This window comes from Mastigoproctus giganteus, chromosome 6 (genome assembly GCF_048544385.1).
Source record: "Mastigoproctus giganteus isolate SK-2022 chromosome 6, ASM4854438v1, whole genome shotgun sequence".
Lineage (NCBI taxonomy): Eukaryota > Metazoa > Arthropoda > Arachnida > Uropygi > Thelyphonidae > Mastigoproctus > Mastigoproctus giganteus.
Window position 1 is genome coordinate 55,074,077 of NC_143580.1, and position 19,050 is coordinate 55,093,126.

Sequence of the window (19,050 nt, forward strand, 5' to 3'; positions counted from 1 at the left end):
CCTATAGCACACTCCCACTCTCAATTTTGATCTCCCAATGCGTATGTCACACCAAACTGACTCGACACTGCACTGTCCAGTGATGTCCACTGGCTTCACTTCCTTGGATTTTATGTATTTCTTAACTAATAACATAACCCCTCCTTCCTTCCTATCCAGTCTATCCTTTCTGTAGACGTTGTACTCCCCAAATTCCAGTTCTGCATTCCTTATATCTGTGAGACACCACGTCTCTGATATCCCAACAATATCTCCCTTTGATGTTTTGAGCAATACCTCAAATTCATCAAATTTATTTACTAAACTCCTGGCATTGGTGTACACGCAACTACACATGCACCTATTTCTATTCTTAGCTACCCTAACACAACCCATGTGTTTACTTGTACCCCAATGACTCCCAGCAGTCTCTGAAATATCCTGCATCTTGTTTTTCAGGCTTCTGCTCATTCCAATAGAAGCAGTGCAAGAATCTCTTTCACCTCTGCCAGTGGCTACTGTTAATCTATTCATCTTTGTCTCCCCCCAAGCTAGCAGTTTTCCGACCCACCTAACACTGCCTCGATAGCATTAGCAAATATTCTTGCACCCTTTCTATTTAAGTGTATCCCATCCCTGTAGAAGCAATCTCTCCTGTTAACAAGTACAGTCCAGGCTGAAAAAAATTCTACCCCTTGAGCCTTGCACAATCTTTCCAGGGCCGAATTGATCGTCAAGGCTCTCTTCATATACTCCCTCCTATTGTGTCTGGGCAGAATTGCAGACACTTTCAAATTCAACCCTATTTCACGGCTTTTTTTTCAACAGTGACCTGTACTTGTTAAGCAATTCTGCCGGTCTCCTACTCTTGATATCATTAGACTTGATATCACAAGTCTGGGCAGAATTGCAGACACTTTCAAATTCAACCCTATTTCACGGCTTTTTTTCAACAGTGACCTGTACTTGTTAAGCAATTCTGCCGGTCTCCTACTCTTGATATCATTAGTGCCAATGCGTACAACTATATCACCTTTTGTGCCCTTAAAAGATGATATCTGCTCTACAACGTCATCAACCTTTGCCCTGGCAGACATACCCTGGTCCTGTTCCACCTATCCTTTTTACAAAGCATGTTCCCCGTTTCCCTGACAATAGAGTCACCAACAACTACTAGTTCCTTTGGGACCAGTGCATTCTGCCTTGGAAAGATATATTTACATTTTAAAAATATATGCTATTTCTACCTACTGTAATGTTAAAATAAAGATTGTCATTACAAAGTACACAATTTTCAACATTTTTATTTCAAAAAACTTAAATCGTACACAAAATGTATCATTCACCTTGTCTGTTGAAATATTTGATGTAGTAGTAGAGGCAGGTGATTCAAGAGAGGAAGCTTATGTAGCATCAGCCATAAAAAAGAAAAAAAAAAAAAAACATTTCACACATCCATTCCCTCTAAATGTTTGTCCAGTTCCTCCTTAAATTTGTTTAAGCTGTCAGCTTTTAAAACAACAAATAGGAGTCAGCAATCAACTACCCACTGGCTAAAGGCAAATTTCAGCACATCTATTCTACAACTGTCTTTCCTCAATTTGAATCTATGCCCCCTCAGGTTTGTAATCTGAGCATGAGGAAGAATCCCATCAGAATTGAGCCTGCTCAACCCATTCAAGGCCTTATACAGCTTCTGCACAAGCACAGTCTGCAGAAGCTGCAATTTTCAGAACTTAAGCCTTTCTTGGTAAGAAGACCTCTATGTTTCCCTCCCCAATCTTGTAGCCCTTCTCTATACTTGCTCAAGCAACTTTACATCCTTCCTAAAAAGTGGCCTCCAGATCTGTATGCAGTACTCAAGATGTGGCCAGACCATTGCCTTATACAAAGAAATAATTACCTCCTTTTCCCTACTAGTAAAATTCCTGCATCATTGACAACACCCCACGACTTGCTCTGGCATCCTGCCTGCACTGCTCAGAAAACTTCATATCTGACTGCATAATTACTCACAGATCTTTTTCATTTTCTACCACCCTAAGTGTAGTATCACACAGTTGGTATGTTTCTCTGGGGTTACTGCTACCCATATGCAGTACTTTGCATTTGATAATGTTAAACTTCAGTTGCCACTTCTCAGCCCATCTTCCCAAATTTTCTAGATCCTGTTGCAGTAGCACACTGCCATTAACAACCCTGCCAACTTTAGTATCATCTGCAAACTGGGATATTAAGCCTGATATACCTTCATCAATATCATTGATAAATATACAAAACAACAGTGGGCCCAACACCGAACCCTGGAGGACTCCACTAATAACAAAATTCAACGAAGAGCAGCATTCATTCATTACCACTCTCTATCTTCCCCCACTCAACGACCCTTTTATCCATTGTAGCAACTTGCTCTTAATTCCATACTGCTCCAATTTGTACAGTAGCCTTCCATGAGCAACAGTGTCAATGCTTTCCTCAAATCCAAGTATATAATTTCAAAATTATTTTTTGCATCCAGTTCCTTTGTAACTTCATCATAATATCCCTTCAAGTTTGCCAGACAAAACTTTCCCTTAACCAACCCCATGCTGTGTCTGAATTATTACTGCTGTCTTGTCTAGATGATCCTGCAATGCTTCTTAGGCCTGACGTAGCTGAGTGGTTAGGAGTGAGAGTGCTTAGCACGTTTCTTGAGTGGACCGGGGTTCAAGCCTGTGACTACTAAATACAATAAATACACTATATTTGTATTGACGATTTATTGTAAACTCTACTTTCTTGGTTGTCGTGCCGGAGTATAAACAGGATTTCTTTCTTTTTTTTTTTTTTTTCTTTAACCAGTGACTCCATTATTTTCCCGGAACAGAAATTAAACTAACAGGTTTGTAATTACTTGTGTCACTCTTTGATCCCCCTTTGTGAATTGAGGATACATTTGTACATCTCTAGTCCATGGGAACTTCCCCTGAGTCCAAAGATGCCCTTGTAATTATGGCTAACTGTTTTCTTTCTTCCTTTGCCGTTCCCTTTAATATAAGTCGATCGATCTCATTCAGCACAGATGCCTTTCTTATGTTTAACTTAAACAATTTCTCCTCCACTTTGCTCTCAGTTATTACAAAATCGTTAATATTCCTGTTAGAGTTTAATAAGCTTCTGTCCTCCACCTCCCTACAGAATTCCTCATGTGTGAATGTAGATGCAAAATACTCATTCAGTTTGTCAGCTATCTGAATAGGATCATCAATAGTTGAATCATTGATATCAAGTGGACATGTCTGATTCATCCCCCTCCTTTTATATAAGTAATATATAAGTAAAGTTATAATAGAGTTTATATAAGTAAAGAAGTCCTTGCTGTTTATCTTAACATCCTTTGCCAGAGATTTCTCATAATCTGCCTTCACTTGCCTAACCTCCTTTGTAACTTGATTACAAACTAGTTTATATCTCCCATAGGCTTCTGAGTTGTGTGATACTTTATATGCATCCCATGCATTTTTATTCTCTCCCACGAGTCTGATTAGTTCATCTAACATCCATTTAGGCCTAAACCCTGAACGGTATTTTTTAATTGATATGGAAAGCCTAGCAGCTTCCAAGATTCCTTGAATGCTTTCCATTTAGAACTTGTTGGTAACATCATCAGTTGGTCCCACTGTATAGAATTTAAAAAATCACTGGGACCACTGTAGTCACCGTTATGAAAGCAAAAACCCTTCCCTTTACCCCTGATGGTAGTTACATCTTTAAGTAAATCCCGCATCATTACACTGGGATCACTGCCAACCTGTGGTTCCTTTATCTGTAAATTCTTACTGCATGAATAATCACTGCTGATAATCAGATCAAGAGTGTTATTCCCTCTTGTTGCCTCTCTAACATGCTGCTGTAGAAAACAATCGTCCAATAAATCCACAAAAGTCTTGCTAGTGTATGAGTGACCAACCCACGAGTTCCAGTCAATATCTGGGAAGTTTAAAATCCCCCATTACAAGATATTCTGATTTACTGTTGCACTCTGTTTCTCTGTACAATTGTTCATTGTACTTATTAAAGTTTTTTTTTTTTATCATCTGATGTGAGCAATATACGAAGGAATCAGTTTTAGCATTAGCATTAGTAGAGGCATTTGATGCAAGAAAGCAAGCTTATGCAGCATCAGCCAAAAAAAAAAAAAAAAAAAAAAAAAAAAAGTAACATAAATAAATCAAAATAACCACTTCCACTTCACCCCTCTGTTCGTTCGAAATACCTGTCCAGCTGAGCCTTAAACTTATTTAGGCTATCAACTTCCACGACAAGGGATGGAAGTCTGTTCCACCCACCAACCACCCGCTGGCTAAAGGCAAATTTCCGCACATCTATCCTACATCTGTCTTTCCTCAATTTGAATTTATGCCCTCTCAGGTGATTTTTCTGAGCTAGAGGAAGAATCCCATCAGCATTGAGCATGCTCAAACCGTTCAAGGCTTTATACACCTCTATCAGATCACCTCGCTGGTGCCTAGTTTCCAGACACTGTAATTTGCAAAACTTAAGCCTTTCTTCGTAAGAGAACCCCTTTGTCCCATTCACCAATCTAGTTGCCCTTCTCTGTACTCGTTCCAGCAGCTCTACATCCTTCCTGAAATGAGGCCTCCAGGCCTGTATACAGTACTCTAGGTGTGGCCTGACCATTGCCTTATACAAGGGAATAATCACCTCCTTATCCCTGCTAGAAAAATTCCTATATATCATTGACAATACACCATGAGCTACTCTTGCAGCTCGTCTGCACTGCTCAGAGAACTTCATATCTGCCTGCACCACCACCCCCAGGTCCCTTTCATTCTCTACCACTGTCAGTTGTAGTACCACAGAGTTGATACGTTGCTCTGGGGTTGCTGTTTCCCATATGTAGTACTTTACATTTGTCAATGTTAAACTTCATTTGCCACCTCGAAGCCCATCTGCTCAACCTTTCCAAATCCTGTTGCAGCAGCATAGTGTCAGTAGTGTCCTTGACAACCCTGCCAACCTTCGTATCGTCTGCAAACTTGGACATTAAGCCTGATATACCATCATCAATATCATTTATAAATACAGAAAACAATAAAGGCCCCAATACTGAACCCTGAGGGACTCCACTAATAACATTAGTCCACGATGAGCAGTGTCCATTGATTACCACTCTCTGTCTTCTCCCCCTCAACCACCCCTTTATCCATAGCAGCAACTTGCCTCCAATGCCACACTGCTCCAATTTGTGCAGCAGTCTTCCATGTGCAACAGTATCAAAAGCCTTTCTAAGATCCAAGTATATAATATCAAAGTTATTCCCTGCATCCAGTTCTTTTGTGACTGCATCATAGTATCCAATCAAATTGGTCAGGCAAGACTTCCCCTTAACAAAACCATGCTGTGTCCTAGCTATAACTGAAGTCTTGTCTAGATGATCCTGCAGTGCTTCTTTCACCAGTGCCTCCATTAATTTTCCGGGAACAGAAGTTAAACTCACAGGTCTATAATTACTTGTGTCAGCCTTTGATCCCCCTTTGTGAATTGGGGTCACATTTGCACATCTCCAGTCAATGGGTACCTCCCCTGAGTCCAAGGAAGCTCTCATAATTATGGCTAAGGGTTTGCTTACCTCCTTTGCTGCCTCCTTTAATATAACTGGATAGATCCCATCCACCCCAGGTGCCTTTCTTGTGTTTATCTTCAACAATTTCTCCTCCACTTTGCTCTCAGTTAATACAAGATTCTCTAGCTTACTGCTAGAGTTGAATACACCTCTGGCATTCCCCTCGCTGAATAACTCCTCATGTGTGAATGTCGATGCAAAATATTCATTTAGTTTGTTAGCTACCCGAGCAGGGTCATCAACAGTTGACCCATCGATCTCAAGTGGACCAATCTTGATTCATCCCCTTCCTTCTAGAGTTTACATAAGTAAAGAACTCTTTGCTGTTTTTCTTCGCATCCCTTGCCAAGGATCTCTCGTAATCTGCCTTCGCCTGCCTAACCTCCTTTGTAACTTGGTTACAGATCAACTTGTATCTATCATAGGAGTCCGTGTCACGTGTTAATTTGTATGTATCCCATGCATTTTTCTTCTCTGCCATATGCCTCATTAGTTCATCTGACAACCATTTAGGCCTAAACCTTGAACAATATTTCTTAGTTGGTATGTAAAGCCTAGTAGCTTCCACGATAAGTTCTTTGAATGCTTCCCATTTTGAATTTGCTGTTGGCAATATCATCAGTTGATCCCACTGTATAGAATTTAAATACTGTCTCAGTCCATTGTAGTCGCCTTTACGAAAGCAATACCCCTTCCCTTTACCCCTAATGGTAGTTACCTCTTTGAGTAACTCCCACTTCAGCACACTGTGATCACTGCCACCAAGTGGTTCATTTATCTGCAGATTCTTAATGCATGAAGAATCACTACTGATAATCAAATCAAGAGTATTACTCCCTCTAGTTGCCTCCCGAACATGCTGATGTAGAAAACAATCATCCAATAAATCCACCAAAGCCTTGCTACTGTGTGAGTGACCAGCCCCCAAATTCCAGTCAATATCTGGGAAATTAAAATCCCCCATTATAAGACTCTCTGATTTACTGGCCCACTCTATTTCTCCGAACAGTTTCTTATTATACTCATCAGAGTCATTAGGCCTATAGCACACTCCTACTCTCAATTTTGATCTCCCAATGCTTATGTCACACCAAACTGACTCGACACTGCACTGTCCAGCAATGTCCACTGGCTTCACTTCCTTGGATTTTATGTGTTTTTTAACTAATAGCATGACCCCTCCTCCCTTCCTATCCTGTCTATCCTTTCTGTAGGATAGACCTTTCTGTAGTTTTTCCCTGCTTCCTTTGTGTATTGTGGCTGTGAGATCTAAATGGATAGTGCAGCACCATCGTGATATCCAAGCCCGAGGCGGGATTCAAACCCACAACCTTTGGGTTGCCAGGCAGGCACTTTACCCACCCGGCTAGCCCGGTCGGCCTCATTAAAGTTAATTGACTTATAACACACACTGCTACCCTCATTTTTGCTTTCCCAGTGCTTATGTCACGCCAAACTCACACAACATTGCAATGTTCATCTATGTCAACTGGATGCACTTCCTTAGATTTTGTGTTTCTTAACTAACAGCATAACCCCTCCTCCCTTCCCATTCTTTCTGTACACATTGTACTTCCCAAATTTCAATTCTGCACTGCTTATATCTGTGTGACACCACGTCTCTGATATCCCAACAATATCCGCCTGCCGACCGGGCTAGCCGAGTGCGTAAAGTACCTGCCCGGCAACCCAAAGGTCGCGGGTTCGATTCCCGCCTCGGGCTTGGATCAAAGTACTGCAAAAACCTTGGGAGGTGCAATATGGCCACAGAAGCCGATGCGCCAACAACTACCAAATCAAAAAAAAAAAAAAAAAAAAATATCCGCCTTTGATGTCTTGACCAGCACTTCAAATTCATCATATTTATTTACTATACTCCTAGCATTGGTGCACATGCAAATATACATGCACCTGTTCTTACTCTTAGTTACGATAACACAGCCAATGCATTATTTGTTCCATGATGGCTCTCACCATTCCCTGAAATCCCCAGCACCCAGCTTTCCAGGCTGCTGCTCATTCCAATGGAAGCAGTGCAAGAACCGCTTTCACCTCTGCTTGAAGCTGCTGTTAATCTTTTAGTCTGTGAATCCCCCAAGCTAACAGTTTTCCAGCCCACTTAACACTGCCTTAATAGCATCAGCCAACATTCTTGCACCCCTTCTATTTAAGTGTATCCTATCCCTGTAGAAGTAGTCTCTCCTGTTAACAAGCACAGACTACGCTGAGAAAAATTCCACCCCATGGGCCTTGCACAATCTCTCCAGGCCAAATTGATTGACAAGCATCTCATCATGTACTCCCTCCTATTGCGTCTGGGCAGAATTGCAGATACTTTCAAATTGAACCTTAACTTACAACTTTTTTTCAACATTAACCTGTACTTGTTAAGTTAATCTGCAAATCTCCTACACTTAATGTCGTGCCAATATGTACAACAATATCACCCTTTTAGCCCTTAAAAGATGATATCTGCTGTACAACATCATCAACTTTTGCCCCTGGCAGACATACCCTGGTCCTATTCCACCTATCCTTTTTACAACATATATTACCTGTCTCCCTGACAATGGAGTCACCGTCAATAACTAGCTTCTGTGGGACAAGCGCATTTTGGCTTGGAGATTGCCGCTGTGTTGCCTGATGCACAAGAGTGAGCTGTGGCATTGAGTTGGGAAGTGGAGAACTTGATGGGCCCCCACTTTAATACCTTTGAAGGTATCTATCAGACTCTTCAAATTCTCATAGGCATCCATTAGAATGCTGAGTTGGCACTTAATTTCTTGACACTCTCTGCACCTAGCACACACACACACAAAGACAGAGGGTGCGTCCATAGCCAGGTGGGAAGGAGCAGCAGTGCGTAGCACACACTTCTTGATTAGACCGGGGTTCGAGCCCGTCACCACCAAATACGGAGGATGCGGAAAGGTCAGGGAATGACCACCGCATATCCCGGAGCAATATGGCCTTAGTTGCTAATGCTCTTAAAAACCAAATAACAAACAAAACAAACACAAAGACAGTCTCCTTTGCTAGATCATGTCCTGTTCCAGAAAGCCCACAACCATTTCACAAGTTGCACATTTTTTTAGGCTGTGATACATTGGAGAATCGCCTCCCTCGTTTCTCCCTTGAGCCACAGCACTCCTGCTACTTTGTGCCCATTGCTTTGATGCTCTAGTCTGGGGCATGACATCCAATTTAATATTATTGATTAACAATGAAAATTAATAATATTAATCAATTTAATTAATTAATTAAAAATACTACACTAATAGATTCCTACAAACAGTGATACATATTATGCTATCTAGCTTTACGTTAGAGCTACCTATTTACCACAATTAAAAAATTTGAATTCCCTACCACTCACTCTGTATTATAAGAGTGGTTTTATGTATATTAAGGTACCTACTTAATATACATAAAACTGTTGAATCCCCCACTTTAATACTTTTGACTTACAAAATCTCTATCTAAATTAAAAATAAAAATAACGAATGTAACTAGGACTATAAAGTTACTTATAAAGTAGGATATAATATGACAATTAAGTAATTAAAATGGCAAAAGTTTTCAAAAAACTTTATTTTTTGGAGCTTGAATTCCCTGCTTTCACTTATAATGATACTCAACACCCTCTACCTGGTCAGACATTACCTCATGGAATATATGGACAAGGTTGTTTTCCTTATTTGACAATTTCTTCATACAGGGATGTCAATTAATCTGTAATCAGTAAAATTGGGAGTTAGTAGTAGTAGTAGTAGAAGTGGCATGTGATGCAAGAAAGCAAATGTATGAGCTTATGCAGCATCAGCCAAAAAAAAAAAAAAAATCACACCATTCCCTCCAAATGCCTGTCCAGTTCCTCCTTAAATTTATTCAACCTATCAACTTCCACAACGACAGATGGAAGTTTGTTCTAGCAATTAACCACCCGCTGGCTAAAGGAAAATTTCCGCACATCTATTCTACATCTGTCTTTTCTTAATTTGAATTTATGCCCCCTTAGATTCGTAATCTGAACAAGTGGAAGGATCCCATCAGAATTCAGTGTGCTCAACCCATTCAAGGCCTTATATACCTCAATCAGATCACCCGCAGGTGCCTAGTCTCCAGCCACTGCAATTTGCAGAACTTAAGCCTCTCTTGGTAAGAGGATCCCTTCATTCCCCCCACCAATCTTGTTGCCCTTCTCTGTACATGCTCAAGTACATCTACATCCTTCCTAAAATGAGGCCTCCAGACCTGTACGCAGTACTCAAGGCGTGGCCTGACCATTGCCTTATACAGAGGGATAATCACCTCCTTTTCCCTGCTAGCAAAATTCCTATATATCATTGACAAAACCCCATGACCTGCCCTGGCAGCCTATCTGCATTGCTCAGAAAACTTCATATCTGCCTGCACAATTACTCCCAGGTCTTTTTCATTGTCTACCACCTTAAGTGTAGTACCACACAGTTGGTACGTTTCTCTGGGGTTACTTCTACCCATATGTAGACTTTGCATTTGTCAAGGTTAAACTTCAGTTGCCACTTCTTAGCCCATCTGCCCAAATTATCTAGATCCTGTTGCAGTAGCACACTGCCATTTGTCATTAACAACCCTGCCAACCTTTGTATCATCTGCAAACTTCGACATTAAGCCTGATATACCTTCATCAATATCATTGATAAATATACAAAACAACAGTGGACCTAACACGGAACCCTCTGGGACTCCACTAATAACATTAGTCCAAGAAGAGCAGCACCCATTGATTACCACCCTCTGTCTTCTCCCACTTAACCATCCTTTTATCCATTGTAGCACCTTACCCTTAATACCATTCTGCTCCAATTTGTACAATAGTCTTCCATGCGCAACAGTGTCAAAAGCTTTCCTGAAATCCAAATATATGATATCAAAATTATTTTTCGCATCCAGTTCCTTTGTAACCACATCATAATATCCTATCAAATTTGTCAGACAAGACTTTCCCTTAACAAACCCATGCTGTGTCTGAATTATTGCTGCAGTCTTGTCTAGATGATCCTGCAATGCATCCTTAACCAGCGACTCCATTATTTTACCCGGAACAGAAGTTAAACTAACTGGTCTGTAATTATTCGTGTCACCCTTCGATCCCCCTTTGTGAATTGGGGATACATTTGCACATCTCCAGTCCGTGGGAACCTCCCCTGGGTCCAAGGATGCTCTCATAATTATGGCTAAGGGTTTGCTTAGTTGCTTTGCCGTCTCCTTTAATATAACTGGATAGATCCCATCCACCCCAGGTGCTTTTCTTACGTTTAACTTCAACAATTTCTCTTCCACTTTGCTCTCGGTTATTACGAAATCATTAAGTATCTTGCTACAATTTGATAACCTTCTGCCATTTTCAAACCTTAATAACTCCTCATGTGTGAATGTAGATGCAAAATACTCATTCAGTTTGTTTACTATCTGAGCAGGATCATCAACAGTCGAACCATCGATGTCAAGTGGACCGATCAGATTCATCCCCTTCCTTTTAGAGTTTATATAAGTAAAGAAATCCTTGCTGTTTTTCTTAGCATCTTTTGCCAAGGATTTCTCGTAATCTGCCTTCGCCTGCCGAACCTCCTTTGTGACCTGATTACAGATTAACTTATATCTGCCATAGGCTTCTATGTCGCCTGATAATTTATATGCATCCCATGCATTTTTCTTCTCTGTTACGAGTCTCATTAGTTCATTTGACAACCATTTAGGCCTAAACCTTGAACAATATTTCTTGATGTTGATGTTATTTTAAATATTTAATATAATAGAAGAAATCCTTATTAAGTGTACATTATTATTCTGATTTTAGAAAGTGGTCATTTATTATCTAATTCAGGAGTGTTAAACAAAATTAATTGTCTGATTGTTCTTTTATCAGATCACGCTGGACTGTGACTGCCCTCATTTAATATAATGGAATTGATCAAACTGAAAATTATTCAAAGAATTTCTTTTAAAGATTATGATTGTATATCAAAATATTTTTAATAATATTAAAATTTCATTTATTTGTGAATACACTATTTGACTATTTATGAAATTATTGCATTTTAGTCATTTATGCATAATACAAGCTGGATATATATATATATTTTTTTTTTTTCAGGCTATTGTATTCTTTAATTATGATCAGACATCCACTGCACAGAAGGATGTTGAACTTGAGAATGCCATTAAGGATTTACAAAATAAAAACCAAGGTAAAGTGATTAACTGGTTATAAAATGTAAAAACAGGATTATTAAATTCTTATTAATTATTCAATTTATAATATTTAATTATTCAATTAAATTATATTCCTTTTAATTTTTTGTATTAACAACATTACGTAATAACCAACACAATTTAACACATAACAATGAGGTAAACTGAGTTGGTTATTAGTAATTCTTAAAATAGTTCAAGCACATTGTACATTCTCTGGTGCAAGTGGTCACATGATGTCTTCTCATACAGCCCCATTTTTAAAAACTTATAATGCTAAACTTCTACATATGAACAATGCAGTATGGCCTAAGTACCTAATGTGGCTAAAACTCTACAACCACCCAACCATGTATAAAACTCTATAAGTCAAATTTCACCTCTTGTATGCATGCATTGTGCAGTTTTTACACCAAAAACAGAAAATTTAAAGATTAAAATATGTTAGAATTACATCAGTGTGAATTTTAGCATTCCTCAAATATGCTGTTCACTTTATCTAAATTATTAATTATTTTTGGAGAAGTACAGCCATAAAAAATCCTTTACAGTTCCACATTTGTATAGAGAACATGACATGCTCACCCCTGTGTTGATTTTCCCTATAAGCTTTGGTTATATCTTTGATTTTGCTCACTTCGTATCACTGAGCATTGGAAGCAAGATAGTGAAGAAATAATTGTTTTGGTAAAAAGACTACTGGTTTAAAAATTAATAATTAAATGAACACTCATACCAAATGATTTTACAGTATATTAAAAAAAATATTCAAAACACCTTGATACATACTCGTAATAACTTAAAGGCTAAATTTCAAGAGGATACTAAGTCTTACCATCTGGCCTCATGAATATAGAATACTTATCATTGTGGAGATCAGCTATTGACTTAGCCAGATTGGATCTAGTCTAGCTTAGCAATAACTGATCTCTAACAATTATATGCATTCCATAGTCACGAATCCTGATGTCAAAACATGTTATTGTCTTGAAATATAGCCTTTAAGTTATTAAAAGTATGTATTAAAGTATTTGAAGTACTCTTAATATAAAATCATGTAGTGTGTGAGTGTTCATTTCACATGGTATCTGTTGTTAGACCTGACTTCTGTGATAAGGCATTTCTTTTTTATAGAATAGAAAGAAATGAAAGGTGATGAGAAGTGAAAATTCATTGCTGCTGAAAAGCCAAATCCTTTCGGTAGCATTGAACTATCATGTTTTGAAGCTGCCACTATAACTTGTGTTACTGCTACAATTAAGAACACTTCCCTAAAAAGGGAGCTCACCAAAATAGCTGTCCAGGAAAATATGGTAGCACCACTTTGCAGACCAGTAGCATTATACAATAAAACTCCCAGTAATTATACAGTAATAATTAAAAATCATCTAGAAGTTACTCCAAAGTTTTATAAATTTTTCATAAAATCATCAGCCTTGAGTGCCAAAATGTTTTGCAAATTTCTAGGTGGTGTTTTGTTAAGTGCTTCTAAAGTCAACCTGCACATCAGTTATAGCAACTCTAACAAAAGAGAAACTACCTTTTCATTGAAATTTGGCACTGCTCTTGCTTCTTCTAGATTCTTTCCCAGATTTCCAGGCCCAAAAGAGGGACTGGAAACCTGGAGGAGAATGCCACACCCTAGGAAAAATGAGCTGTGATGACTAGCAATGGCACTACTGCTGGACCTGCAGAAAAGGTTCTAGCTAACTGTCTGCTGGGCAATCTTTATATGGCCTCATCTAAACAAGAGAAAGCAGATACAACATCACATCTTAAAAACCATGGTTTTGGATCATCCATAAAACTCATAAAAGGACTCATTGGATCCTCAAAGGCAGCATGAATCCAATCAGGAGACATATTTGGGACAAGAAACTCAACACAACCAGAGAAACTGTCAAAGGCAACTACTGCTTTTAACGGAAATTTCAATTGAAATTATACCTGATCACACATTGCACTCATTACTTGATCTCTGAATGGGATTTCTGGAATGTTCCAGAGGAAGAAAAACACAAGGAGTAACAAACACTAAAAGAATTAGCATTACATGAAATTAAACTATTTTACAGATAAAAAACTGTTTGACAGTGAAGACAGGACACCTACTACTAAGTACACCTGTAAGTACTAAACTCACTCTGATGTTTTAAATGTTCCTCTGCATGCATGGAATGTGATGACAATGATCAGAAACAATGACTGTATAGACAACATTGTAATGTAGTTTTCTTTTCTGTCCAAATTGCAAAAAAAAAACCCATCCAGTCTACTCTAAACAGTATAATAGATGGAAGCAAGAAAAAGTAAATTCAAAAATAATAAAAAAAAAAATTCAAAAATCCAAGAAGCAAAATGGATGGTACCACCACTACCTATAAAAAAATGGCCTATGCACAAGCAGCCAAAAGCTATGTTTCTGTAGAGACACAAACTGAACTTTCAATTCCACCAGATAAGTTTTTCTCACTGCGAGCCAAATCCCTACTTTATCACAACAAGGCCAAGCTGAATACACAGTCACAATACTAACAAAGAATCAGTCCTACAAGACCATTTCCATAAACTAAAAAGAATCAGTTTATGGAAATGAATATTACTAAAGAAGTAAACACAGGGAAATGAATAACAACAGAAGATTCAATCACGGAAATATCTCCAAATAAAGAAATGGATGTCAGAAAACCCATCTTTACAAAAAAACAGATCAAAGTTAGATAAACATAAGAGCACACCTCTTTAGAGACAATTCTAAATTTCAAGAAAATCAAAATGATGAATGAAACCTCTCAGTGGAACTGCATGAAAATTCCAAAACAATTATGATATCCAATACTTCTGACTGCCTATACAATAATCTGTTTATGTCTCCAAGAAACCTATCTCCAACAATGACATATGCCCAAAATAAAAAATTATGCACTGTATAGAAAAGACACACTTGGTGGATGCAGCAATATATTGTACTTATTGGTCAGCATGCACATTGAGTGCAGTTTTATTTTTAAAAAAATTTTCTTCAAACCCCATCCAATTTTAGGGTGTCTGATTTTTTACATCATGATATTATGAACTAGAAATATGAAAAATCAAGAAAAATGACATATCATGTTCATAATTGCACCAGTTATTTTGTTAATAAAAAACTTAAACTGTTGTAAAACCTGTAATGCAGTTCCTTATGAATATTTTCATTATTTTTTTTCTTAACTTCGTGAACACTACTATAGGCATTTACAAAATTAAATACCATGTTCATAAATGCAGAAGTTATTTTTAAGAGTTTTCATAGCATGCCCCATTTCATATTTAGAAGTTTCATCTGTCAATCTCTATCAAAAATCCCTTTTGAAGGCTACTCAGTAATAAACAATGAATGGAAAAACAGTTTCCATGGATTTTGGCTCTCCAACTAAGCATGACAGCAGTAGTTTAAGTTTCTGTAATATAGCAAACCTCTACTGAGATTTTAATTGATGTTCAGTTAGCATTATGCTAACTCCAAAATGGACATGTGATTACAATTACACTAGGGAATGCATTGCCCTCTTTTTAAAATCTTCTATTGGCAAGAAATTCACTTTTTTGGTGCCACCCTATATTTTTAATCTATTATATAAATACAACTGTGAAAAATCATTTCTTTATACTGAAAATATACATTTAATTTTTTTTTTTAAATAACATCCTTGAAGCATATGCATTTGTTCTCTTTTAAACTCACCACCCTTTTTTTAGCATGGCATAATTTCTGGTTTATGAAAAGAAGAATATATTCTTAAGACTTGCATTGCTAAGAATTAGCAGAGAGTGACACTTGTGAAAATGAAACTAACTGCTTTCTTCATTACTGGCACTCAAGTTGTATCCAGTGCCCTCTGCTGCTGCTGCTTGCTCTCCTTTGGTTGTCATCACCAGGATTTTTCTCCATACAATTTAGGACCTGCTCCTCCAAACCTAATATTTCTGGTGCCGACTGATATACCACCATCTGAAACACTTGTTAAATGATCCTGTATCCCCCAGATGCTTATCTGTTCTCTGTATGACCTTTATATTTGGTACATAATAATTTAAAAAACTTTTCCACATACAGAGACATCTTGCTATGGCCATATAATGCTTAGCAAGTCCATACATGAGATGCATGTCATTCAAATCATTTCTTCATTTGAATAAGCCTCCATTCTCACCACAAACACTATTACTTAATAGCACAACAATTTCTTTTTTTATCTCATTGCACATAGAATTGATTTTACAATAAGAAGTTATGAATTGATTTAATCAGTATGAAGTTATGATTATGAACAGTAAAATACCACTTCAAAATAAATTCAGACAATGCACACCAGAATAATAATCAACTCTTATACCAACCTACCCGTACCTGTGCTATTGTAATGCAGTTTGCCTACCCAGATATTTTTTTACTGGATAAGTAGTTCTAAAACACAAAAATGACTGTAACTTGGAAGCAAAGTGATTTTAGGCATATGTTTATAATAAACTTTATTCATTATTTTCAGGTCCTGAATGTATAACTCACGTGTTATGAAACACCCTTTGTACAACAAGAATAAAAGATGAAAATAAAAGTGTCAGAAATTATTTAAAATTTTTTATAATGAAAAACATTACAAATTCATAATATAAGCTGCTTCTTTCCAGCAGTTGATTTAGTGACATCTTTGAAGTCTTCCAACAGTGATTGGAACTGAGTTTTCTTGAAGAATTCCTCCTGCAAATATGTCTGACTGACTGAGAAATATATTTGTGCTGCTGTTAGCCTTTCTGTTTGTGAGGAGAAAACCTTGGCAATCCTGGATAGACCTCTACAGCCATGGCCAGAAACCAGCTAGATTTGAAGTGAACAAAAATTCTACAGAAAGAATTCTTTCAAGAAAATATTTTAAAAGAATTTCCTGGAAATTAAATTCCCAGATCTCCAATTTCAACTGACCCATTAGTTATGTTACTAACTAGATCATTTGGCCCTAAAAATGTACAATACAAGAAAGAATTACAAATACTTAATAAGTGTTGTTTTGTCCAACCTGTATGATGATACTTAATTTTTTCTTTAAACATTCTGGAAGTTAAATGATTGATTCTATAGACAGAAATTTTCTGAAAAATTGCAGGAGACATTTAATTAACATTAAATAAATTTTTAGTTTATTTATAACTATTGATCCTGTTCATATACTTGCAAGGTATGTGAACCTTTGTTTATTATTCTCAGCTATTAAAACTTTTACTTTTATGTTTTGAGTCATCTGCAGGACTCTTTATTTTCCAATGGAGACTGGCAATCTCTGATTAGTACACTATGTGTAATACTGAGCAATAGAAATTGTTCTGTGTTTTACATTAGAGTACTGCTCAAGGATCATTTAGCCTGTCCCCTCCACACCATTGGTCTAAAGAAGAATTGCACGGAGGACTCAAAACAGCCTAAAAGTTTTAGCAGTTGAGAATACTTGCCAGAAGTATGTAATACTGTAACATGCTTCAAAAAATTTTGTTTCTCTGCTATCCCTGCACATAAGAATGAAATTTTTATGCATGGTTTAGAGAATAAGGGAATATCCCTTCTCTGCAATAATGCACAGGAAGGATATTCTCACACGGGTGGCACACCACATCATCATCATCAGCCATTTTCAATCCACTGCAGGATGAAGGCTTCTCCAGCAACTTTCCAGTTCCTTCTGTTTTGTGCAATGGCCATCCATTTACTACCCACAAACTCATGAATTTCATCTGTCCATCTCCGTCGTTGTCTTCCAGGTTTTCATCTAGCTCCTCTTGGGTACCATTCTATTATTCAATTCCATCTGTCATATCTTCGAGCTGTGTCCTGCCCCAGACCATTTTAGTTCTTCAGTTTTGATAAGAATGTCCTTTACTTGAGTTTGCTGCCTAATCCATGTGTTTCTCTTCTTATCCAACAGTCTGATTCCCAATATAATTCGTTCCATTCTTCACTGTGTAGTTCTCAACTTCTCTTCCATTCTTTTGGTGAGGGCCCAAGTTTCACTTCCATAAGTCATGGTGGGGAGTATACATTGGTTCATTATTTTACGTTTCAGACAAATTGGGATATTTCTCTTCAGTATGTGGCTATATTTCCTGAATGCTATCCATCCAAAATTTATTCTCTCTTGACTTCCAGCCATTTATCATTATTACAGCTGATGACTTGTCCCAGATAAGTGTGTGTGTGTGTGTGTGTGTGTGTGTGTGTGTGTGTGTGTGTGTGTGTGTGTGTGTGTGTGTGTGTGTGTGTGTGTGTGTGTGTGTGTGTGTACTGTGTCAGGGTGGTTCCCAGGCATATGCCCTTCTCCACCTAAATCATTCAAGTAACAGAAACACTGTAAAATGGGCCTGATATTTAGCTAAGAAATTGAAAATCCAAAACAAGAAAAATTTTGAGATGGTTACTAATTTTAAACAAAAAGTCAAAAAATAATAATTGAAATTTTGTATAGAAAAGATTAAAATGTATTATAGAAATGTTTATGTGTGTAGTGTGTTGTTTATGTCAGGTCACTTTGCCATCAGGAAGCAGCTGACATCTACAGCTGCTAACTGATGCCCGTCCTCGGCACGTGGAGCCAGACCTGCTTTGCCTAATATAAGCTGTAGTGACTAAGCACAAACCCGCACCCAAGAGAGGGAGTGCAAAACTCCTGGGTGTCAGCTTTCCTGGTCTTAGGCCGCCCAAACCCAAGAGCCAAGGAGGAAAAAAAAAAAAAAAAAAAACCACCATAGTGGTACATGTTGAGGAACCACAGATCAGATGTATAGCTTCCTGATCTGAAGCTCCTAATCCAGATGCATTTATGCATTATTCATATATGCTGCCAATTCCACTTCTGATAAATTTCTCAAGATCGTCCTTCTGGCAAATACAGCAGCTGCAAACCTCTGCAAGGACTGAAAACTGGATGCATCGTTCAGAAGAATCTGCACATTATCCTCAGTAATATTAGAAAGTTCATCAAAAAGTCGATTTCGCTCAGATCCGTAGAAAGGGCAAAGAAACAGTACATGTGACCAAGACTCCGCTTCGCCGCAGGAGCACCACGGGTCAGGCTCCAGTCCTCTAGAATGTAGTTTTCTCGAAAGGACCCATGTCCTGTCGATATATAATTGGTAAACATCGAAGGATGAAACCATGACGACACTGTTTTTGACAT

At 37.9% G+C, this 19,050-nt stretch overlaps 1 protein-coding gene across 1 annotated transcript in view; it reads left to right on the forward strand.

The window, feature by feature from the left end:
* LOC150084288 (uncharacterized) overlaps window positions 1-19,050 on the forward strand; it is a 153,648-nt gene that overhangs the window by 109,573 nt on the left and 25,025 nt on the right. The window contains exon 8 of the mRNA XM_090376173.1: window positions 11,745-11,838. Within this exon, the coding sequence (XP_090232299.1) occupies window positions 11,745-11,838 (94 nt within the window). The remainder of the gene's footprint in view (window positions 1-11,744; window positions 11,839-19,050) is intronic.